Raw genomic sequence first — 25,217 nt, forward strand, 5'->3', positions numbered from 1 at the left:
TAGCTCCCAGTAGTTAAGGATGTGCCAAGATCTGTCAGTGTCCCATAATGGAGACACTGTACCTAGATTCAGACTGACTGGAAGCCAGACCTTCAGGCAGCTGCTTTTATTTAAAAGTATGCAGATACAGAGCCACCTGGGTGGCTCAGTCAGTTAAGCATCTGACTCTTGATCTCACCTCAGATCTTGATCTCAGGGTCATGAATTCAGGCCCTGTATTGGGCTCTGCACTGAGTGTGAAGCCTGCCTACATACATACATACATACATACATACATACATACATAATTAAATAAAGTTAAATAAAATTGAATGAATGCATGCAGATATATCCAGTCCTGAGGAGCAACAAGCATAAACCTCACCACCAGAGCCAAGCAATCCTGAGGTATGTCCCCTAGGTGGCAAAAAGTCGGGTTCTAAACGAGTGTATGAGCACCTTTCTGGGAGATACCGACAAGCTGGAGAAGGACTAAAGAGCACCAGGGTGGCATTGATAGCCTGAGTTCCTTTGGAAGCACCATAGGCCACTAAATGTAGGCCAGACCTGAGTCCTGCCCCTAGTCCAAAGCTCCAGTACAGGCAGAGTGGCCTCTTCACAGAAAAACTGAGAGTATACCTCAGTCTGCTGCCTATGCAGTGTCCTGAGGGTGGTAGCCTGCCAAAGGCAGTCCCTCCGATTACCACAGTCCGTTGGGACCCAAGAATGCAAGCTGTTCCAGCCAACAGAGCCGGGTGATTAAGGGTTGTCCCCCAAACATCAGGCACCAGACTCCAAGCTCTCTTCCAGGAAACACTGGTGGAGGGTGAGTCTGAAGATAGCGCCTGCCCTCTGAGGTCTCTGGAAAGGATTTCAGTCAGCCTCTAGATGATTGCTTTGTTTAGAAGCCTGACCCTTAGGCCACAGTTATGATGATTAGCTGATAGGCTTACTTCTCAGAAAGACCCAGCTCCTGGGTCAGTGGCCTCTTGCTGTGCCCTGTGGGGTGGTAGCTGGTAGCACATTGGCTACCGTCCTTTGGGACTCATGAATAGAAGCCCCACTGGCCACCAGAGTTAGTTGATGTAGAGCTGTCCCTTGGCAGCAGTCACAAAAATTGGGGCGCCAGCAAAGGTTATGAACTTCTTTCTGGGTGATTATTACATTCCCCTGTGACCAGAAACACAAGCCCCCCTGTTCTTCCAGAGCCAGGTGTTCTAGAAATGTTCCCGTGGGCAGCACCCACAAAAGGCACAAAACAAATGTAAAGGTTCCCTTCTGGGAGCTACTGGTCCTCTAGAGCACAGCAAAGGGAGAATGCAAAGATGGCAGTCACCAGTCTCTGTCCCTGGAGAGTGTTCCAGCAGCCTCCTAGGTATGTAAGTTACATTAGATGCCTGCCCCTCAAGTCAAGGTTATAAGCAGGTTAGCTTTCTTTACTCTGAGGTGCCTGTGAGTTGGGCCCTGGAGTGGGTCCATTCCAGCATATGAACCCTTTAAGAGGCATTTCTCAGATTGCTGCAGACTTGTGGGTCCCAGTATCTGTAGAATATTTTGGGGACTCCTCTCTCAAGTTCATGTCTTAGAAGTTGGGTGCCCAGTGTGGGGTTTTAACATTTCACTCTTCAGAGAGAAGCTCCGTTCCCTCACAATTATGGGTCACAGCAACAGGGGTGGGGTTTATGGCGAGATTGTATTCCAGTCTCTCCTCCCCACTTTGGTATGTTTTTATTTCTTTGTTTGCCTAATGTGTAGTCATCACTCAGTCAGCCTTTTAAGTTTTTAAAGAGGAAATTGGTTCCATATGTAGCTGTAGATACAATATATTCCTGAAAGGAGGTGAGTTCAGGGTCTTACTATGTCACCATCTTGAACCAGACCAAGTTCTCTGTTTCTTATTCAGTCTTTTCTGTCCAATATTGAAAATAAGACATTGAAATCTCTGTTTATGGGGCGCCTGGGTGGCTCAGTCGGTTAAGCGTCCGACTTCGGCTCAGGTCACGATCTCGCGGTCCGTGAGTTCGAGCCCCGCTTCGGGCTCTGGGCTGATGACTCAGAGCCTGGAGCCTGCTTCCGATTCTGTGTCTCCCGCTCTCTCTGACCCTCCCCCGTTCATGCTCTGTCTTTCTCTGTCTCAAAAATAAATAAACTTAAAAAAAAATTTTTTTTTTAAATCTGTTTATTACTGCAGAATTAATCTGTTTCTCTCTTCAATTCTGTCAGATTTAGCTTCATAAAATTTGGAGGCTCTGTTAGGTTTGTATGTGTTTTATGATAATCTTATCTTCTGCTGGATTGAACCTTTTATCATTGTAGTTGGCTGTCTTATAATCTTTTTTTATTTATTTATAATCTTTTTTTAATTTTTTTTTTAATGTTTATTTATTTTTGAGAGAGAGCGCGCTCAAGCAAGGGAGGGGCAGAAAGAGAAGGGGACAGATGATCCAAAGCGGGCTCTGCACTGACAGCAGTGAGCTCGATGCAGGGCTCAAACTCATGAACTGTGAGATCATGACCTGAGCCACCTAGGTGCCCCTTATAATTTTTTTTTTTTTTTTACTTTAAATCTATTTTGTTTGATCATAAAATAGCTACTAGCCCTCATTTTGTTACTATTTGCATGAAAGAAAAAATTTTTTTTATCCTTTTACTTTCAGATACTCCAACTTTCAGTTGAGTCCAACTTTGATTTTGGCTCAGGTCATGATCTCATGGTTCATGGGGTCAAGCCCTGCATTGCACTCTCTGCTGAACAGCATATAGCCTGCTTGAGATTCTCTCCCTCTCTGCCCCTCTCCTGCTCACACACATGCCTTCTCTCTCTCTCCAAAAAAAAAAGAAAAAAATTTAAAGAATGTTTAAAGTGAATCTCTCATAGATAGATGTAGGTAGATTTTTTTTTCCCATTCTGCTTATCTCTGCCTTTTAATTGGGAGTTTTAATCTGTTTTCATTTGACATAATGACCAATAAAGAAAGAGTTATTTCTGCCATAAAGCTGTTTTTCTCTGTGTTATATATGTTGTTACTTAACTTCCTTTACTACTGCTTCTCTTTTTTGTATTTAGTTGTTTTTTGTAGTGAACCTTTCTTACTCCCTTTTTTGTGTGAATTTTTAGTTATTTTCTTAGAGATTCCAAATAATATATGTAACAACCTAGTTTGAATAACAGCAACTTAGTTTCAATAGGATACAAACCCTGTGCTCCTATAATCTCTATCCCTCTCCCTTTAATAATTGTTATTCATAGCAATTCTGTCTTTTTACATTATTTCCATTTACATAGATGTAATTGTTACTCTGTGCATTTAATGCCTATAAAGTCTTTTTTTTTCTTGTTTGTTTCATTTCCTTTTCTCTCTTTTTTTTTAATTTTTATTTTTTTTATTTTTTAAAATTTACATCCAAATTAGTTAGCATGTAGTGCAACAATGATTTCAGGAGTAGATTCTGTAGTGCCCCTTACCCATTTAGCTCATCCCCCCTCCCACAAACCCTCCAGTAACCCTCAGTTTGTTCTCCATATTTATGAGTCTCTTCTGTTTTGTCCCCTTCTCTGTTTTTATATTATTTTTGTTTCCCTTCCCTTATGTTCATCTGTTTTGTCTCTTAAAGTCCTCATATGAGTGAAGTCATATGATTTTTGTCTTTCTCTAATTTCACTTAGCATAATACCCTCCAGTTCCATCCACATAGTTGCAAATGGCAAGATTTCATTCTTTTTTGATTGCCGAGTAATACTCCATTGTGTATATATACCACATCTTCTTTATCCATTCATCCATTGATGGACATTTGGGCTCTTTCCACACTTTGGCTATTGTTGATAGTACTGCTGTAAACATGGGGGTGCATGTGTCCCTTCAAACCAGCACACCTGTATCCCTTGGGTAAATGCCTAGTAGTACAATTGCTGGGTCGTAGAGTAGTTCTATTTTTAGTTTTTTGAGGAACCTCCATACTGTTTTCCCGAGTGGCTGCACCAGCTTACATTCCCACCAACAATGCAAAAGAGATCTTTCTCCACATCCTCGCCAACATCTATTGTTGCCTGAGTTGTTAATGTTAGCCATTCTGACAGGTGTAAGGTGGTATCTCATTGTGGTTTTGATTTGTATTTCCCTGATGATGAGTGATGTTTAGCATTTTTTCATGTGCCAGTTGGCCATCTAGATGTCTTCTTTGGAAGTATCTATTCATGTCTTTTGCCCATTTCTTCACTGGATTATTTGTTTTTTGGGTGTTGAGTTTGAGAAGTTCTTTATAGATATTGGATGCTAACACTTTATCTGATATGTTGTTTGCAAATATCTTCTCCCATTCTGTAGGTTGCTTTTTAGTTTTGCTGATTGTTTCCTTCACTGTGCAGAAGCTTTTTTATTTTGATGAGGTCCCAGTAGTTCATTTTTGCTTTTGTTTCCCTTGCCTCCGGAGATGTGTTGAGTAAGAAGTTGCTGCGGCCAAGATCAAAGAGGTTTTTGCCTGCTTTCTCCTCGAGGATTTTGATGGCTTCCTGTCATACATTGATACCTTTAAAGTCTTATGTAAAGGGGTGCCTGGGAGGCTCATCGGTTAAGCATCTGACTTCAGCTCAGGTCATGATCTCACTCACGGTTTGTGGGTTTGAGCCCCATGTCAGGCTCTGTGCTGACAGCTCAGAGCCTGGAGCCTGCTTAGGATTCTGTGTCTCCCTCTCTCTCTCAGCTCCTCCCCTGCTCACACTCTCTCTGTCTCTTCCTCTTTCTCTCTCTCTCTCTCTCTGTCTCAAAATTAAACATTAAAAAAAAATTTAATAAATAAAATCCTATAAAAAAAGAGTTACAAATTGAAAGTTCAGTAATGCTGGCTTTTATATTTACTTATGTGGTTGTGTTTACTAGTGTTCTTTATTTCTTCTTACAGCTTTAAGTTACTGTCTGGTGTCCTTTTATTTTAGCCTTAAAGGACTCAGTTTAATAGTTCTTTTAAAACAGGACTACTAAAAGTGAACTCATTAACCTAGTGCTAAATTTTCCCCTTGTAAGTAGTCTCTTAAAACATTTATATAGAATATAGGCAAAGAAGTATGCATATATTATCATCATATGTTTTCTCCCCTGTTGATGCAGTAAAGCAATAAGTCCATTGCCTGCTTGAGAATCATCCTAGGAACTTACTGTAAACAGAACTTACCCTAGATGTCGATTTAGGTTCCCAGTGATTCTAATGTTCATCCTGATTTGAGATTCACTTTTACTGAGAAATTTGGGTGTTCCCTTCAGATATTTTGTGTATTAAATGAATATACAGTAACAAGTGGAAAACAGCAAAAATAGTTTGAGATGTGACTGCTTAGCTGAATGCCTGGTTAGTGTGCATATCAGCCTCATAGCACATGCAATTCACAGCCATGTCACAGCAGAATTACATGCAAATCCTAGACCTACATAGTTTGTAAACAGTCAAAATGGGAAGACTTTGCTGTCCCTGCTTTCCTCATCATTGCTGGGCAATGACACATGTGAAGTCCTCTAAACGCTTATCAAATACCTGTAGAATGAATCTTTACATGCCTCAGGAAACTGTCAAACTTTCTCATATTAAGCTATGTTTTCATTTTTAATGTTTTGTTTTATGGTTTAGTTTATTTATATTTTATGTTTATTTTGTTATTTTCAGACAACAGACCTTCCCAATAAGATATTTAGTCCATTAAACAAAACACCTACGTTTAGTCTCTTTTAATAGGCAAATGTTTATCATTTAGGTGCCTATGGTTCATGCTTGAAGTTTTAATGACAAAGAATGAAAACAATAGCCATGCCTTTATGAAGAAGATGGCAGAGAACATCAAGTTAACAAAAGATGCCCAGTCTCCAGATGAATCCAAGACAAATGAAGTAAGATATGTGTTAGGCTAGTGGGTATTTAGATCACTATAGGAAAAAATATGATGGTCCTTGTCCCATTTTTTTTCTTATTACATAATATATGTTAGATTACAGAATGTTTATAAAAATATATATTTATGGTCAGTTTTATTGTATTTTGTTACAGTTGAGTTCTATTATTTGAGGAATGTTTATTACCCTGAAGAAGGACATTAAAACTTCTACAGAGTAGGGGGATAAAAATTAATAAAACTTACTACTCTGCTATCTTATGAACCTTTTAGTAAGTTATACACAAGTAGATATTCCTTTTCCTTTGGTTTGGTTTGATTTATTTGGGTTTTTTTGTTTTAAGTCCAAGTTAGTTAACATATAGTATAATAATGGTTTTAGGAGGTTTGTTTTTAATGCATACTTGGACTTCATGTTAATTAAGGTAAAGGTTTTTTTGTTTGTTTACCAGGAGGCTACATAAGAAGTGCCAGACACAAATGTAAAATGTTGAAGGAATAAATAATACCCACAGATCCCTCTTTTACTTCATTTTGTACATTGGCTAGAATTGGTGCTTGTGGTTATTTTGTACTACTGAAAGTTACATATGATGTTTCTTTTTTCCTCCCTAGAAACTTTATACAGTATGTGATGTGGCTCTGTGTGTTATAAATAGTAAAAGTGCTTTGTGCAATGCAGACTCACCAAAGGATCCAGTCCTCCCAATGAAATTTTTTACACAACCTGAAAAGGTAATTTTTTTCTGCTCATTGTTCTACCACACTAAACTGATTTTTTTTTTTTTTTTTTTTTTTTTTTTTTTTAATGTTTGTGTATCTTTGAGAGAGAGAGGAGGGAGACACAGAATCTGAAGCAGGCTCCAGGCTCTGAGCTGTCAGCACAGAATCCAACATGGGGCTCAAACCCAAAAACTGTGGGATCATGACCTGAGCCAAAGTCAGATGCTTAACTAACTGAGGCACCCAGGCACCCCCACACTAAACTGATTTAAATTTCAGTTACCATCAACTCTAGTGGCATATACTGGATTGTCTTGAGTATAGAGTATAAAAAATACCTCTTTGTACTTGTATCTAGGAATGGGGGATTGTCTTCCAAAGCCAATGAACAAGTATCATTCTCACCTTACAGAGTAGGAGAATGCAATTCAAGCTTAGTGGTAGTATTCTTATGTGAGCTATTCCTTTTGGATATTTCTAGTATGTAAGAGGAATTTTCAGATCTTAAATTATTTTAATCTCACTTTATTAAAACTATTTTGTCAGATAAGGAATAAACCAAATGTTTGAGACATTATAAATCTATATACATCTGTATAGGAAATAAAATGTTAGCATTAATGGAATTGGCCTTGGCAAATGATAAACCTGTATTCTAATCAACTGCTTCTAACTTGAGGGACTTTAGACAAGTTAACTCTTCTAAGCCTCAATTTCTGTCTAAAATGCAGGTGATAATACATATGATTATTAATATTACATCTAGGTTTTTAAGAGTTTGTCACATAGTAAACATTCAATAAATAGTAGTAATAACTAATACACAGTATATTTATTCTGCTATCAACAAATTAAGTTTTCCATGTAAGTAAATTTTCCAGCTAACTAAAGCTCTTTCTTTTTCTGAATCGGAATTTAAAAACCTTTTTTTTTAACTCTTCTATTTACTTCCTTCTTTGAGGAAGTATTTTGAAGTTTTAACTTTCCTGTGCTTTGTTTAAAAAACAGAATCTTTTTTTTTTTTTTAAATTAAGTAGTCTCCATGCTCATTGTGGGGCTTGAACTCAGAACCCTGAGATTAAGAGTTGCATGCTCTACCGACTGAGCCAGCCAGGTGCGCCCAGAAGCCTAAGTATTTTTAATTGGAAAAAATACGACATTTAAAAATTTTTTATGCATTTTCAAACCTGAAGATATGCTTCAGAATATTCAGGGTAATACCGTTCCTAAGAGTATTTTACAGAAGAACATACCAGGAAATGGAGCTTCCTACTTTGAATGCCATACTTTGCCAAAAATTTTAAACAGATTTTCTTTAATGATTTAGTATTCAGCATTTACTGTGCCTGGTTTTTGTTAGGAATAATAAAGATTGCAAAGTTATTGCCCTCTAATTGAATTTACTGGTCTTTATAAAGAGTCATATATAAGGGGTGCCTGGGTGGCTCAGTTGGTTAAGCTCAGATCATGATCTCACAGTTTGTGAGTTCGAACCCCGCATCAAGCTCTCTGCTGTCAGTGCAGGGCCAGCTTCAGATCTTCTGTCCCCCTCTATCTCTGCCTCTCTCTCTCTAAAATAAACATTTAAAGATATAATGAAATAGAATTTCAAAAAATAATCGTATGTGAGCTCTTGAATTTAAATTTACTTTATTGTTGACCTAAGGCTATCGTGATAAGAATAGTACCCAGATATAATCTTCATACAATAACTATCCCATGAACAAGGATTAAATTGTTGTGTGGCACCTGGCTGGCTCATTCAGTAGAGCCTTCAACTCTGGCTCTCAGGGGACTCTGGATCTCAGGGTTATGGGTTTAAGCCCCATGTTGGGCATGAAGCCTACTTTATAAAAAAAAAGAGAAAGAGAGATGGGGCACCTGGGTGGCTCAGCTGGTTAATTAAGCATCCAAGTCTTGGTTTTGGATCAGGTCATGATTTCGTGATTCATGAGATCAAGCCAACTTTTTTTTTAAATAAAAAACATAAAGGGACTCCTGGGTGGCTCAGTCAGTTGAATATCTGATTTGGCTCAGGTCATGATCTCACGGTTGGTGGGGCGGGGTCTGCTTGGGATTCTCTCTCTCTGCTTCTCCCCCTCCCATCCCCACCCCACCCCCATCTCTCTCTCTCTCTCAAAATAAATAAACTTAAAATAAAAAATAAAAAGAATTAAATTGCTGTTTGTCACTATACCTAACTTTAGTTGTTTTTGTTTTGATATCTGAAACTTAGTGTTTTTAGCCTTCTTAAAAAGAACTAGTATTTTCTGGTTTCAGTGAACAGCTTTTCTCATTTCTTTTTTTTTTTTTTTTAATTTTTTTTAATGTTTATTCATTTTTTGATAGAGTGTGAGCAGGGGAAGGGCAGAGAGAGAGGGAGACACAGAATCAGAAGCAGGCTCCAGGCTGTCAGCACAGAGCTGGATGTGGGGCTCGAACTCACAGACTGCGAGATCATGACCTGAGCTGAAGCCGGACGCTCAACCAACTGAGCCACCTAGGCGCCCCTCTCATTTCCTTTTCTAATATGTTGCTTTTAATCTGGTATAAATTCAAACACTAGAAGACTAGGCATATTAAGATAATAAGCCTAGTGAGGCTATAGTATATCTTCGTGAATAAAGTGAATGAACTTTGGTGCCTAGGCTTTGTAACGATTCTTGTAGCTGCATAAAAGCCTTTGTGGGGGGAAAAAAAATGAAGGGAGGAAAGAAAAAAAGATAATAACTTTGCCTGGAACACATGCCGAAATTGTGACTTCTTTATAGGCACATTTAAGCCATCTGTTCTTTCCTGTGACACTAGTATGAAGGTAAACTTAGAAAAGAAAAAATAATTTTTAAGTGATATTACTTAACAAATTAATAGACTTCAAGGCACCTGAGTGTCTCAGTCAGTTGAGTGGCAGACTCTTGATTTCAGCTCAAGTCATGATCTCATGGTTTGTGAGATCTAGCCGCACATTGGGTTCTGTGAAGTACACAGAGCCTGCTTCTGATTCTCTCTTCCTCTCTCTCTGCCCCTCTCCAGTTCATGTTCACTCTCTCTCAAAATAAATAAATAAACTTGAAAAAAAAATTTTTTTAAATAATGAACTTCTTGGTCATAGTAAATCATTTTACTTATGTGACATCATTGTGGTTTATTTGTGCGCTGTTCCCAGGATATTTAACAGAAGCATCAAAGGATTCTTAAGTTCTGTGTAGATAAAACTTTCAGGAGTCCATCAGTGTCCACATTAGGTGGACAATTCACTGAATGATATTTTGACAGTATATATACCTATGTGATTTGGACAGTCTTATGGTTCTAAGAAACACAATAGTAGTTTTTTTTTTTTTTTTTTAATGTTTTATTTATTTTTGAGACAGATCATGAATGGGGGAGGGTCAGAGAGAGAGGGAGACACAGAATCCGAAGCAGGCTCCAGGCTCTGAGCTGTCAGCACAGAGCCCGACGCGGGGCTCGAACTCACGGACCGTGAGATCATGACCTAAGCCGAAGTCAGATGCTTAACCGACTGAGCCACCCAGGCGCCCCAAGAAACACAATAGTTTTAATTCAAGTGGCAGATTTTTTTTTTCAACGAGGATAACTTTCTTGAGATCCAGGGTGGAGTGATTTTAGTGAATATTAAGTGCCTAAAATATGCTCTGTACCATTTTGGATGTTTTGGGATCCCAAAAGAAGTCGATTTTATAATAGAGTAGAGAAAGTAGTTCAGTTAATAAACTGGAGCCTTGTTTGCCCTGGACTGTATGAAAAAAAAAAAAATAGTGTGTTTTATTTAAAATATGATTTAAGTAATTGAATTCTGATATTTGCTAGTTCTTAATGTGCCATTGAGTTAAAGCTAGACTTAATGATGTAGTTCATTTAATATGCTTTATTTGAACAACTGATATGTATATGCTAGCCCAAATGTAATTGTTATTGTAAGGCACAATGCCTGAGAAGTCTTATTTGGACAGTAAAAATAGACATATTCACTTTGATTTTTTTTTTTTTTTTTGATAGGACTTCTGTAATGACAAGAGTTATATTTCAGAAGAGACCAGAGTGCTTCTGTTAACAGGAAAGGTATTATGTAGTAGATAATTTGGAAATCTTTATTGCATGGGTATATTATTTCTGCTATTCTTAGAAATAACCTTTAAATGTCCCATGGATTTTTATGTTCCTGATTCTTAGGGATCATATTGTGAATTATAGCATCTAAGGCATTTGTACTCTCAGGCTTTCTTCTGCCATAAATGACCCTTTTGAATTACGGCATGTGTTCTCATCAGTACTAGTAGGCTTCAAGTTACTTAGAATCCACAAAGCAGATTTTCTTGAAAAGTGTCATAATAAATTTAGATATGTAAGATTGAAAGAAATAATTTTAAAATATTAATGAGTTAGACAATTAATATTCTATAAAAGCATGACACCTAACATAAAAGAGCAAGAGAAATTTAACTTTTGAGAAAAACAGTGCCTAAACTACTATATACATTTAATTGTTTATTCATAAGATATTTTATTATGTCTTATTTATTATGTACTTCGCATTGTTTCAGGGGCACTTTTCATTTTGATTGAGCAATAAGGAATAATTAATTGCCTAGTTATTTTTAAGTAGAAGTAATGCTTGTGACTTGTATTCAGACAAACCCAATTTTGCAAAATTATCATTTCTAATAAATTTAGGATTTAACTTTCCAAAGTAACAACAATTCCGTGGCTTAGGCTAAACAGTTTCTTTTACATGTGTCTAAATTTATATGAATGCCTTATATAGTAAGGTATAAAATAACATGCATATGTGTAACTTTTAGCCAAAACCTGCTGGAGTACTAGGTGCAGTAAACAAGCCTTTATCAGCAACAGGAAGAAAACCATATGTTAGAAGCACCGGAGCTGAGACTGGAAGCAACATTAATGTAAATTCAGAGCTGAACCCTTCAACCGGAAACCGATCAAGGCAAGTTTTTTTCTCCAGTTGTTTGTGTTACTATCACTCACTAACTGGTTCATCTTTTAAAAGATTTTTTTTTTTTTAACGTTTATATATTTTTTGAGAGACAGAGCACGAGTGGGGGTGGGGCAGAGGGAGAGGAAGACACAGAATCCGAAGCAGGCTCCAGGCTTTGATACTTGGTTGATCTTTTAATTTTTACCTAAAGCACTGTATCACAAAAATGGACTTTAAGAAACATTTTGGTATAAAATAATGGCACTGAGTTTCAGTATAATTAATGATGGAAATTCAGTGTATTATTACCTTGTGAAACCATATAACATTCTAAGTGTAAAAAAGTTAAATGGAACAAATGTAAGAATTTCTAATATATTATTACTAATGTATATGGAAATGTTTATATAAGAAAACACAGGAAAACTATGAATATATAACCGTTAAATTGGATTTTTATGCTTTTTAATTTTTAATTCAAATTAATATAGCATGGGTTAAGATAACATTGTTATGACATTTCTAAGGACTAAGAATATTCCATGCTTATTTTAACATGTCACATTTTTACCATGTTAGCTACTACATAAGAATTTCCACCAGGCGTTACTCTTAAAAACACTAGAAATTGAAGCTTTTAAAGATTTGATTCTTACTCCTGAAATTTTAAGTATAAACTCAGTTGGTATTGTTTTAAACACATTTTTAGCAGTAGAACCCCAAAATATAAAGTAAATTAACATGGAACATCTGTGGTTTACAGAAATGGTGGGTCTCCAGACACGTCCCCTCTGGCCTGTTCTTCCAGCCTCCTTCCCTTGCAGAACATTAAGAACACAGACCAGAGGGGCACCTGACTGACCCTTGATTTCGGGTTTGTAAGTTTCAGCCCCACAGTGGGTGTAGAGATTACTTAAAAATAAAACCTTAAAAAGAAAAAAAAAAAAAAAAAAAGACTGGAAACAACTATACTATACACTCATCTATCACTGTATTTTTGTTTTGTTTTAGGGTTTCCCACACACGAGAGAAAGTCTTAGAATAGTTTTGTTATTTTATTTCTTGATAACTAATCTTTCTTTCGGGTGGTTTTAGGCAGCCATTTGTGTCTTTCATTAGTAAGGTTAAATGGCACCAATAACACCATATAATAGACCAATAGTCTGTAACCACAGAAGATTTGAATTTTGCTAATGTTGCTTCACTTGACTGAGCTTCTGTTTCCTTATTGCTGTAGTGGGAGGGTAAACCTTCTGTCCAAGTGGTGAAATAAAGAAGCTTTGGTTTATTTTTCTTCAACAGGGAACAGAGTTCAGAGGCAGTAGAAACTGGAGTTAGTGAAAATGAAGAGAACCCTGTGAGAATTATTTCTGTCACTCCTGTAAAGAATATTGATCCGGTAAAGAATAAGGTAAATTTTAAAATTTAACAAGTGGATTTCTCCCAGAGATTCTTATTACAGTTTCATGGTAGAGGTTAAGAAACCCACACTGGACAAGTTAATATATACTCCATATTCTACATTTTATATACCACCTCTTGGCTATATTTATTGTGCTTCACTCTCCAGAAAATGAGTCTTCCTATGTCCGCTCATTTCAAGAGTTTATGTGGTCACCCATAACAGTATCCTTCTCCCACACTTCTGCTCTCAAAACTTGAAAGACTAGGAATTGAGAGTTTTTGAGATCTTACTTTCAAGAGTTTGTTGGCTCCTGTGGTGAGTGTGTACATTATTAACAGCTGCATTCTTCATTGTTGACCTTATAATTAGGGCACCTAATTTTCTTAACAGTTGTAGCAGGAGAGAAACATTGGTAGGAAAATCAGACCTGGCTCTGCCAGTCACTAGCTGTGTGTTTACTTAGGCAGATTGCTTGACTTCTCTGGGATTCCATTTAAACTGTAGAATGAAATTGATAACTTACCTCAGTAGGAATGGCATGGAAATACTATTGTTTCTTTTCCCACAGAATCATATTCTTGACACATTTACTTTTTATTGCCCACCATACACACATCACACACACACACAGTATTCTTCAAATGTTTTAGGAATCCCTCTCAGGTACATAAAATACAGGGCTGTACAGTTATTCCACAATAACTGAACTATCCAACTCAAGCTGAATAGATGAGGATGCATTTTTAGATCAGTCACTATTCAACCTCTTCTATTTATTATCAGAACTTCAGTATTTCAGTAGATTCAGATAACAGGGAGCCTCTCACTGTCAGAACTCTTGGAATTCAGAAGCCAACAGACTTAAGTATTGTGGGGTTCTTGTTAGAATTAAACAGTCTTGAGACTTACATGCAAAAGTGCATATTGCCACAGACATCCATTTAAACATACTTACCATGTGCATTAAGAGGTGGTATAGGAATAAATATTTATTTTTAAGTTTATTTATTTTTGAGAGAAGGAGAGAGGGCACAAGTGGGGAAGGGGCAGAGAGAGAGAGGGAGACAGAATCTGAAGCAGGCTCTGAGATGCCAGCGCAGAACCCGACACAGAGCTCAAACTCACGAACTGTGAAATCATGACCTGAGCTGAAGTTGAATACTTAAGCAATGAATCACCCAGGCGCCCCAACATCCAATTCTGTGTAAGATACAAATTGATGTTATATGTCAATTATACTTTATAATGGAAAAAGATAGGGTTGCCTGGGTGGCTCAGTTGGTTAAACGTCCAACTTCCGCTCAGGTCATGATCTCATGGTTCACGGGTTCAAGCTCGTGTCAAGCTCTCTCTTGTCACCACAGAGCCCGCTTCAGATCCTCTGCCCCTCTCCCACTTGCATGAGCATGTGTGCTCTCAAAAATAAATGAACATTTAGGGGCGCTTGGGTGGCCTATCAGTTAAGCATCCAACTCTTGATTTCAGCTCAGTTCATGATCTCACAGTTCATGAGTTCAAGCCCCACATCAAGGCTCCACACTGGCAGTGCAGACCCTGCTTGGGATTGTCTCTCTCCCTTTCTCTGCCCCTTCTCTCTCTCTCTCTCTCTCTCTCAAAATAAATCTTAAAAAAAATTTTTAATAAACATTTTTTAAAAATAGAAACAGTAAACAACATTTAAATTCTAATTTTTGAGAAGCCAAAATGTTACTTTCTAATTAATCTCTGATGCTATATTGTTCCAAACCCTTATTTTAACTTTTTCACACTTCCAAAGAATGTTTTAACAAACTTGCTGTCACCTTGAACACACAGGGCTTGTATTTTGACAAAACTTAATCACCTACCAGTCAGATCTCCCATAAGTTGATGTTATTTCTTTCCAGGGGGTCTGAGTCAAAAGTCTTGTAGTCTCAAAAAACTATCTTGTTGGTATACTAAAAGAAGATAAAGATCTAAGAGAGTGTTTCTTGCTAACCCAATTTTTCAAAGAAATTAATGCATAAACCAATTTATTATGTATATAAAAATTATCCAGCAAACTATGCATGTCAACAAATCAGGACATTTTCTCCTGTTATTTACTCTGAGAGGCAAATCAAATTATAATATGAAAGATGAGTAAGGGAGGTAGTTAAAAGAAGCAAGACTCATCCCATGGATTCAGGCAGGCGATGCTGCCGGTATTCCTCTTTAGGAGTCTTCATTTTCTGTATACCTATGGTTGACCAATGGATTTCCTCTTTCATTTGCCTTTTATATGAGTTCTTTAGTAGACATATGCACATAATGTTCATAAATATGTAAATACAGTCATGTAGAGAGTCATGTAGTTATGAGAGAGGGTACAGGATGGCAGAGAGAGGGGGAGATAGAGAATCCCAAGCAGGCTGTGCACCAGCAGCACAGAGCCCAGTGTGGCATTCAGACTCACAGACCTGAGCCAAAATCAAGAACCAGTCGCTTAACCAAATGACCCACCAGGTGCCCCAAGTCGCGTACATGATTTTTAATGCAATATTTGTTTCCTTTTAAAAAGCCTAATCTTTGTTAATTTTTTTCTTATCATTTTCATGTGTGTGTATATACATTAAATCTTTCCCCTTTTTTTGCCACTACAGTGTTGCATTAAATAGTAAATGTGCATTAAACATATACTGATAGTTTTATTTCTGTGGGCTTAATTCCTAGCAGTGGGATTGCTGAGTCAAAGAGTAAAGTGTATTATAGATTAGATATTTCCATATTGCTTCCTTGAAAAAGTGGAACACTTGACATTGCTACCCAGCAGGGTGTTGACCCAACTCAACTTCTCATGCTGTAGTAGTTTTAACCTTCTTGTTAGTATTCTTGCTCCCTTCCAGTCCAGTCACCATACAGCAGCCAATTCGATCTTTTTAAAATGTAATTTGAATTATGTTTGTCCTGTCTTGAAAGGCCTTCAGTGACTTTCATTAGCACTTAGAATGAAATCAAATTTCTTAACCTGTCGTGTAAGGCATTCATGATCTGGTCCATGCTTGCTTCTCCTACCTTGTTCCATACCACTCTCCCATCACTCCTTATGGTCCAAGTTCCTTATATCTTCCAGGCTCTTTCCCTTTTTTCTCTGTGTACAATCCTTCACTTTTCACTTGATGAATGTCCTGCTTTGATACTGTTTTAAAAATATTCCTGGGGTGGGGTGCTTGGGTGGCCCAGGTGGTTAAGTGTCTGACTTTGTCTCAGGTTGTGATCTCATGGTTTGTGAGTTTGAGCCCTGCATCAGGCCCTCTGCTCTCAGCACAGATCTTGCTTCAAATCCTCTGCCCCTCTCTCTCTGCCTCTCCCTCACTCCCACTCTCTCTCTCTTTCAAAAATAAAAAATAAAATACATTTTAAAATGGGATTTTATTACTTTAACATTTTAGAGGATTTAATCTATTTGGTAAACAAAAAAAATTTTTTTTCAGAAAAAAGGTTAATGATTGCAGCAAAAGTGACAAAAATTAGAATGTGTAAGTGGAGTGAGAAATTGAAGAACTTCATGGCACAGAACTACAGAAATTTAATGCATCATAAAGAAAATAGCATATTCGGGGCTCCTGGGTGGCTCAGTCAGTTGAGCGTCCGGCTTCGGCTCAGGTCATGATCTCACGGTCCGTGAGTTCGAGCCCCACATCGGGCTCTGTGCTGATAGCTCAGAGCCTGGAGCCTGCTTCAGATTCTGTGTCCCCATCTCTGTCTGCCCCTCCCCCACTCATGCTCTGTCTCTCTCTGTCTCAGAAATAAATAAACATTAAAAAAAAATTAAAAAAAGAAAATAACATATTCAATTATGAAAACATGCTATCCTTTTTAAAAAGTGATAAATTTAGAATATACCATTGATTGGGGTACCTGGGTGGCTCAGTCAGTTAAGTGGCCAACAGGGCTCAGGTCATGACTAGCAGTTTTTGAGTTCAGGCCCTGCCTTGGGCTCTCTACTCTCCATGCAGAGCCCACTTTGAATCCTCTGTCTTCCTCTTTCTGTGCCCCTTCCTCCACTCATATTCTCTCTGTCTCTCTCTCTATCTCCCTCTCTCCCTCCCCCTCTCCCCCCCCCCCTCAAAAATAACATTAAAAGGGGGAGGGGCGCCTGAGTGGCTCAGTCAGCTCAAGTCTCAGGGTTCATGGGTTGGAGCCCCACATCCGGCTCCATGCTGAGAGCATGGAGCCAGCTTGGGATTCTCTTTCTCCCCCTCTCTCCCCCTCTCCCCCACTCAAATAAATAAACAAACTTAAAAAAAAAAAAAAAAAACATACCATTGGTTAAAAAGACTTTTTTGGGGCGCCTGGTGGCTTAGTTAAGTATCCAACTTCAGCTCAGGTCATGATCTCCTGGTCCGTGAGTTCGGACCCTGCATTGGGCTATATGCTGACAGCTCAGAGCCTGGACCCTGCTTCAGGTTCTGTGTCTCACACTCTCTCTACCCCTACCCGACTCATGCTTGCACGTGCGTGCGCGCGCGCTCTCTCTCTCTCTCTCTCTCTCTCTCTCTCTAATAAATGTTAAAAAGGAAAAAATTTTTTAAGAAGACCTTTTCCTTTAGAATGAGGGTGATAGCAAAACCAAGTAGATTTTCTCCGCTTTATATATACCATCTGTGCATATTATTTAATAAGCATTTATTGTGTACAGTACATGTGCCAAGTACCATGGTGGGCACTGCTCTCAGGCCCTGCCCTCAAGGAGTTTACATTCCTCAAGGGATATAAGCAATGGATTAGAAGCCTTGGAATTAAGAGTGGCTCAGTTGATGAAGTGTCCAACTCTTGATCTCAGCTCAGGTCTTGATCTCAGGGTGGTGAGTTTGGACCCCACATTGGGCTTCACACTGGGTATGGAACTTAAAAAAAAAAGGCATGGAATTCCAGCTCCTTTTGAATATTTTCAAAATACTTCTTTCTAGTATAGATCATTGATATTTAAGGAACTTGTGTTTATAGAATTGTTTTGTGCTTTTTTAGGAAATTAATTCTGATCAGACTACCCAGGGCAACATCAGCAGTGACCGAGGAAAGAAAAGAACAGTAACCGCAGCTGGTGCAGAGAATATTCAACAAAAAACAGATGAGAAAGTAGATGAATCAGGACCACCTGCCCCTTCAAAACCCAGGAGAGGACGTCGACCGAAGTCTGAATCTCAGGGCAATGCAACCAAAAATGATGATATAAATAAACCTCTTGGCAAAGGAAGAAAGAGAGCTGCAGTCAGTCAGGAAAGCCCTGGGGGTCTGGAAGCAGGTAATGCCAAAGCACCCAAACTGCAAGACATAGCCAAAAAGGCAACACCAGCAGAGAGACAAATTGACTTACAAAGGTAATGTACACCATTCTTTCTGAACTTTGAGTTTAGACATTTTATTTTATTCTTAGTATGTGCCAATCACCCCCAAACACCTAGGCACTTGGGAATGAAAACTGCCCTTGGTTTTCCTGAGTAGGTTATAATGGCATTTGCTTTTACCTCATAACCTCCAGAATACCAATTTGAAGAGAGATCTCCTTTTTCCTTTTGGTTAATTTTTTAAAATTATTTTTGGGGCACCTGGGTGGCTCGGTCGGTTGGGCGACCGACTTCGGCTCAGGTCATGATCTCGCGGTCTGTGAGTTCAAGCCCCGCGTTGGGCTCTGTGCTGACAGCTCGGAGCCTGGAGCCTGTTTCAGATTCTGTGTCTCCCTCTCTCTCTGCCCCTCTCCTGCTGGCGCTCTGTCTCAAAAATAAACGTTAAAAAAAAAATTATTTTTATCTTTTTTTTTTTTAATGTTTATTTTATTTTTGAGAGAGAGAGAGAGCATGTGCGTAGGGGGGCGGAAGGGGGGGTGGGAGACAGAAGATCCAAAGCAGGCTGCACACTGACAGCAGAGAGCTCAATGTGGCACTCGAACCTACGAACCGTGAGATCATGACCTGAGCCGAAGTTGATGCTTTGTTTTTTTTTTTTTTATAAGTTTATTTATTTTGAGAGAGACAGAAACAGTGTGAGTGGGGGAGGGCTGGAGAGAGAGACAGAGACTCTCAAGCAGGCTCTGTGCTGCTAGCACAGAGCCCGAGGCTGGGCTTGAACCCACAAAACCATGAGATCATGGCCTGGACCGAAACCAAGAGTCAGACACACCAGCGCTCTTTTTTTTTTTTTTTTTTTAATGTTTATTTATTTTGAGAGAGAGAGTATGTGGGCAGGGGTGGGAGGACTGGCAGAGAGAGAGGGAAAGAGGGAGAATCCCAAGTAGGCTCCATACCCAGCCAGATGCAGGGCTCAGTCTTATCACCGAGAGATCATGACCTGAGCCAAAATCAAGAATTGGATGCTTAACCGACTAAGCCAACCAGGTACACCTCCTTTGATTAATTTTTAATTAGGATATCATGTTTTAATATTTCTTGTTAGCAAGGACAATATTAAGTTTTGCTTGGTATCCTTCACATAACTACATGGGCTTTACTTAATGTAAGGGGCTGCGTTTTGGGTAAAAAAGTCTCAGAATGGAGAAGACAGAAGTCATGACACACAAACAGGTATATCCTGCTCTTTAATTCCTCTTGTTACAATTAATTTTAATATAAGTCAACAACTTACCTTTTCCTTCACTTTCCACTGAAACAACCTCACTCTCACTGAAACAGCTGTTCATCTTTGCTCATTCTTGGGCTGGGACTTCAGCTTTTCTCCCCTGTAATGGTGGTGTTTCAGCTGGAGTTCCAAAAGTTGGCTCCTTTCATATTTGGTGTCCTGTTAGAACTTAGCCCTACCCCCCTTCTTTTTCCCTTGTATACTCGTACCTAACTCAGCTCCCTTTGAATTAGACTGTAAGCTTCTTAATTCCTTCTAGGAAAGAAACAGTTTTGATCATCTCAGGATACCCTACCATCCTGCTTCAGTATTTTCATAAAGTACCGTATTGCCTGCAGCATGTGTGTTTACAAGTACATTTTTTAAGTTACCATTCATGAAATTTGAAGTTTGGAGCTGTTAAATTTTCCTATATTTTATCTGCCTCTAGATAGCATCTCATAGTAGCAGATCCAGGCCCAAACCTGATCTAAGTAATGAGTGTTTCTCCTACTCCTTTTTAGTTTTATGGACTAATAAATACAGTAATGAAAGATACTGGGGGCAAATTTAGCATTTTTCTCCTCAGATCTGCACCTTTGACCTAGAACATGTTTATAACCTCAGCCTCCTCTTTGTCATCAGTAAGACAGTATAATAATACGTTCTTCAAAGGACTGTCCTAAGAATTAAATAGATTAATAAGCATAAAGTACTTAGCAAAGTGCCTTTCATAGTGAGTAAATGCTCAGTAATTGTTGTAACCATTTTTAATTATTTAATTGTAGTTTCTCTGTCCCTTACTATACTTTTCAATCATACAAAAGTTGAACAGTTTCCCTCAAGATTGCCAAGAGTTTTCTGAAGGGTTTCTGAAATTCTGTTCTAGCTGTTCCATTACACTGTGATGTGATCATCACATCATTACATTACATCCATTACACTGTGTGTGATTACACACAGGCCACTTGAGCCACCTGACTTACCTGTCGTTAACTATCCTTTTGCCTTCTAACCAAAACATCCAGGTACATATTTAGTCCCTGAAAACACTGTCAGTAGCATCCAGACCTTGTCTCTGATTAGGGCATTATAAAACCCATTGCTACACGTTTGCTGCACCATGTGTGCCCCAACATCATTAAACAAACCAACAAAAATGGCTTATTTGCCAGAGACTGGTCTTGATTAAAAAATAGTATTGAGCCTTATTCAAAAACTAAAAATGTCTTGAGTGATAAAGCACCTTAGAAGTCTCAAGTATGCTGGTTAGTAGGTCACAGGGGGCATGTGTTAGCCAAAACACAGAGTTCTGTGATGATTCTGTATTCTCAGTGAAGTTAGATGGTTAAATTAGATGTTCATGATAACGCTGTACTGTTAATTCAGTACTTTAGATCAAGTATTTTGCACACATATTTCAGAAGCTTCTGATTGAACTGTTCACACTAACCAAAATATCGAAGTGCATTCTGAAACATTCTCCCAAGCTTCCTTTTATCTTTTCCTAAACCTAATACACAACTCTGTCCTTATATTCTGGCGTTATGACTTAAGCTTAGAATCCTGATGTACTCTTCAGTGAAACCGAACTTACTCCAGAAACTAAAGTGCTCATGATGCCCTCTTGCACAGAATTGAATCCCTTATAGGCCCATCAGTATTGCTCCTGATACTTCTCATTTGTTCTTTTAACAAATACTTAATAAAAGTGATAAGCATCATGCTGGGTGTTGGCAATACAAATGTATCCAATATGGATAGGTTCTTGCCCTCAAAGAGTTGATTTCCTTAGCTTGTCAACTCCAGAAGAGAACAGAAAACTTTCACATTCGGTCTGTTAACTGACACAGTAAAAAGTACGAGTGTTGTTTTTTTTTTTTTTTTTTTTTTTAGTTTACTACATAAAACAATGAAATTCCAACACGTGCTACAATGTGGGTGAACCTTGAGGACATTATGCTAAGTGAAATAAGCCAGACCCCAAAGGACAAATACTATACGATTCCATTTATATGAGGTATCTAGAACCATCACATCCATAGAGACAAAAAGAGTGGTGGTTGCCAGGGAGGAGGAAGAGGGAGTAAGTAGGCATTAGTGTTCAGTGTACAGAGTTTCATTTGGGGAAGATGAAAACATTCTAGAAATGAAAGGCTGTGATCGTACAGCAGTGTGAATATACTTAATGCCATTGAACTGTGTACCTAAAGATGGTTAAAATGGCAAGTGTTAGGTCATAAAAATTTTACAATAAAAAAATTGCTATATAGGAATAATGATAGCTAACACTAATATAGTACTGATTATGAGCCAGGCTCATTTCTAAGCTCTTTGTTAACCTTTTAAATCTTTAGAACACCTCTATGTGGTAAGTACTATCATCATTCCTAGGTTACAAGGAGAGGAAACCCGGGCATAGAGGCTCCATGTAGCTTTTGGTGTCTTTGTTTATATAAATAATGGAGCCAGGATTAAAACCCAGTGTCAACTCCAGAGTTTGTAACTACCATGCTGTATTGTTACTTCTAAGGTAAAATTAAGTCTTAGTTCTAAGGCATTACGTATACATACAAAACTTGTATAACAGAGTGCTTTAAAATACTTGTATATTGGAGCACCTGGGAGGCTGAGTCGTCAGTTAAGTGTCTGACTCTTGATTTCAGCTCGGGTCATGATCCCAGGGTCATGGGATGGAGCCCCACATCAGGGCTCAGGGGCTCAGGGTGGGATTCTCTCTCTCTCTCTCTCTCTCTCTCCCTCCCTCCCTCCCCCCCCCAAGCCCCCCAAAATAAAAATAATTTTTAAAAAATGTAAAAATCTGTGAGAGCAGGGGCTCCTGGATGGCTCAGTTGGTTAAGCATCCAACTCTTGATCTCAGCTCAAGTCTTGAGTTGTGGGTTCAAGCCCCATGTTGGACTCCACACTGGGTATAGAGCCTTACTTAGACTTTTTTTTATCTGTGAGAGCAGCCAGGAAGATACTGAAGACTCAGAGCTAGTACACGGAAGCTTCCTGAAGGTGCAGCAGGCAGCTTGTAGAGGATTCTTTGATATCACATTATTAAGTTTGTATATTATAACAAATTAATCTCTAAGAATCAATCACTTGTTTAAGCGTTACCTTTATAAAACATATATTTAGTGGAATATAAGTAAACAACTCACTTATCTTTCTGTCCCAAGTTTGGAATCATTGAGAAGGAGAAATAGTCTTAATCCTAATATGGCTGATTACAACAAGGAAATCACAGGCCAGGTGGCTACTAATGTCTTGCCTCTAAATTGAACAACCACAAACCAACCAGAATGGCTCTTTTTGGAGGCAAAAAACGAATCTAGGAGAGGACAAGCCCAGCACGCTGAGCTCCTCCCACCTCACCACCCCTCACCTATTAGATGGGTTCTTCCTCTGAAGGAGGAGTTAGGTGAGAGGAGAAGCTCTTGCTTCCAGATATCAGAATGTCTCTCCTTATTAGGGCAAGAGGAGTGGTGGGGATTCAACTCCTCTAATCTCTTAACAGAATTAAGCTAAATCTTTCTCCTTGTTTTTTAGTATACTAAAATGTAAGTTCACCCAGTTCAAAAGTCAGAACTTCGCTGCTTATAAATTCATTTTGCCATAGTGTCCAGTAACTTTTCTTCTGTAAAACCATTTTGAAATAATACTAATAACAAATTAGTTATTTCACTTTTTTTTAATGTTTAGAGAGCGAGCCAGTGCAAGCACAAGCAGGGGAGGGGCAGAGAGAGGGGAAGAGACAAAGAACCCCAAGCAGGCTCCGCACTGTCAGCACAGAGCCTAGCCCGGGGCTGGAACTCACAAACCACGAGGTGGTGACCTGAACTAAAGTCGGACGCTTAACCGACTGAGCCACCCAGGTGCCCCATGCAGTTATTTCAAATAAATAGCTCTTATTGTTTTATTATTGTAAGCAAATCCGCCACTGAGTAGCAGCACCTAATGACTAAAAATGAAAATTTTTTCATTGGTATTTTGTGTTTATATAGTTTATAGAAAGGTTTCTTAAAACAAGCCTCAAGTGAAACATGGAAAAAAAATTGAGATTTTTAGATAATAACTATAGAAATGAAATAATTCTGGTTTGGCTTATTTTCCTGTTTACATCTTTTCTAACTTTGCTCTCTTCTACTCCCATCCCCAAGGTAAAAAGAAAACTCACTTGCAAAGGGAGAAAATGAAGGCCAAACAGAAGCAGACTCCAGCTTCTGCAAAAACTTGGATTCAAAATGTCCCTGAACAGAAAATGAAGTTAACTTCAGAACACACTTTCTGCCTTGAAAACTGAAACTATTACTTCCTTTTCACATGACCACAAGTCCTTTGATGGAAATGTACAGCAGAAACTCTTGAGAGAGAGGCTAAAAGCAACTCTATCCTACCCTCCCCTCAGACTTTTCTTAGGAGAAGTCAATAATTAAGCAAATTGCTTAACACTTGGTTCCAGTTCCTGCATATCTGGAGTTTAAAGGCATAATACACCATTAATTTCCATGCTGCAGTTTTTATTTTAAAGAAAGTAACAGGATGTCCTTACACTGACACTGAAAATTCATCAATTTTAGAGCCAGGAATTCCCGTGTTACACAAGAAAAAAAATAGAAGTCTACTGAATTAATTTTTTAGAAGAAAAGAAATCAGATTAAATATTTCTTTGTTTTTCCTTTTGGAAACTTTTATGTATAATTCTTTCTGCCTGCCTACTTTTCTGCAAAAATGAGATGTACAGATTTCAGTTCCCTGCTATGAAAAGTGATGTGGTGGCAATTTTATAAATGTTGCTTTCTGATTTTTATCAGAGTGAGAAAATAATTAAAATTATTATTGATTTCATATCACTTCATATTTTGATTTCCCCTCCATTTTAGTTTAATATAATTTGCAATAAATGTACATATTGTTGTTTGTTTCGTAAAGCATATCACTTTAAAATGGTTTTTACTCCTGTGATTATGTTGGAATATTTGGAATTTTAAAGGAGTAAAGACTGCCCAGCATTTGGTTTTATAATGTTTGTCACCAGATTTTTATTATTGATGTAAAGAAAAAGTCAATTTTTTAAAATAGTTGGACTTTGGCAGCTTTGTAAGGAAAGTTGGAAGTGTTCAGGATTGCTATCAATTTTCAGCATTGTGCTGTTGGGAAATAAGTATTTTGCTTTTGTCTGCCGGTCTGGGCTCAGTTTTTATGTTTATTTTAGAAGACGACTGTTGCATCAATATATTGTTTCTTGGCATATTGTTCAGCATAGGTAGTGTGTACACTCTTTGTGTACACATCATCATATTTAAGTTTTTGCATAAAATAAATGCTTCTAGATGTCATACGGTAGTCTTTTTTAATCTTTTTATCATATTGTGAGTTTCTTTTTATGTGAAAGGGCTAAAGTCATAAAGAAACAACATGTTACAGTCAACTCTCCATTATCTATATAAAAGTGACTATGCCTCAGGTTTTGAATTTTGCAGTCATAACAATTTAAATCAAAATAACGAAGGCAAGTATACTACAAGAGCTAACTCAGGAGGAACTTGAAATTTGTCCTTTCTCACACGCAGAGTTGTAGCTGCCCCCCATTCTGTACTTTAGGCTCTTTCCCGGAGCTCTAACTGAATGTGTTCATTTGGTTTCCTTGCACATTCCTAGTGAGGGTTAGAGGACATTAAACGACA

At 38.2% G+C, this 25,217-nt stretch overlaps 1 protein-coding gene across 2 annotated transcripts in view; it reads left to right on the top strand.

Annotated features, from left to right (window-relative positions):
* Window positions 1-24,766, top strand: part of PDS5A (PDS5 cohesin associated factor A) — a 136,228-nt gene extending 111,462 nt beyond the window's left edge. For both annotated transcript variants that reach the window (XM_042936570.1, XM_042936571.1), the window contains exons 27-33: window positions 5,726-5,858; window positions 6,476-6,595; window positions 10,604-10,666; window positions 11,407-11,552; window positions 12,846-12,954; window positions 17,938-18,290; window positions 23,691-24,766. In XM_042936570.1, the coding sequence (XP_042792504.1) occupies window positions 5,726-5,858; window positions 6,476-6,595; window positions 10,604-10,666; window positions 11,407-11,552; window positions 12,846-12,954; window positions 17,938-18,290; window positions 23,691-23,694 (928 nt within the window). In that variant the 3' untranslated portion in view covers window positions 23,695-24,766. The remainder of the gene's footprint in view (window positions 1-5,725; window positions 5,859-6,475; window positions 6,596-10,603; window positions 10,667-11,406; window positions 11,553-12,845; window positions 12,955-17,937; window positions 18,291-23,690) is intronic.
* Window positions 24,767-25,217: the final 451 nt, after the last annotated feature.

The sequence above is a fragment of the Panthera leo genome, chromosome B1, assembly GCF_018350215.1.
Source record: "Panthera leo isolate Ple1 chromosome B1, P.leo_Ple1_pat1.1, whole genome shotgun sequence".
In the NCBI taxonomy this organism is placed as follows: domain Eukaryota; kingdom Metazoa; phylum Chordata; class Mammalia; order Carnivora; family Felidae; genus Panthera; species Panthera leo.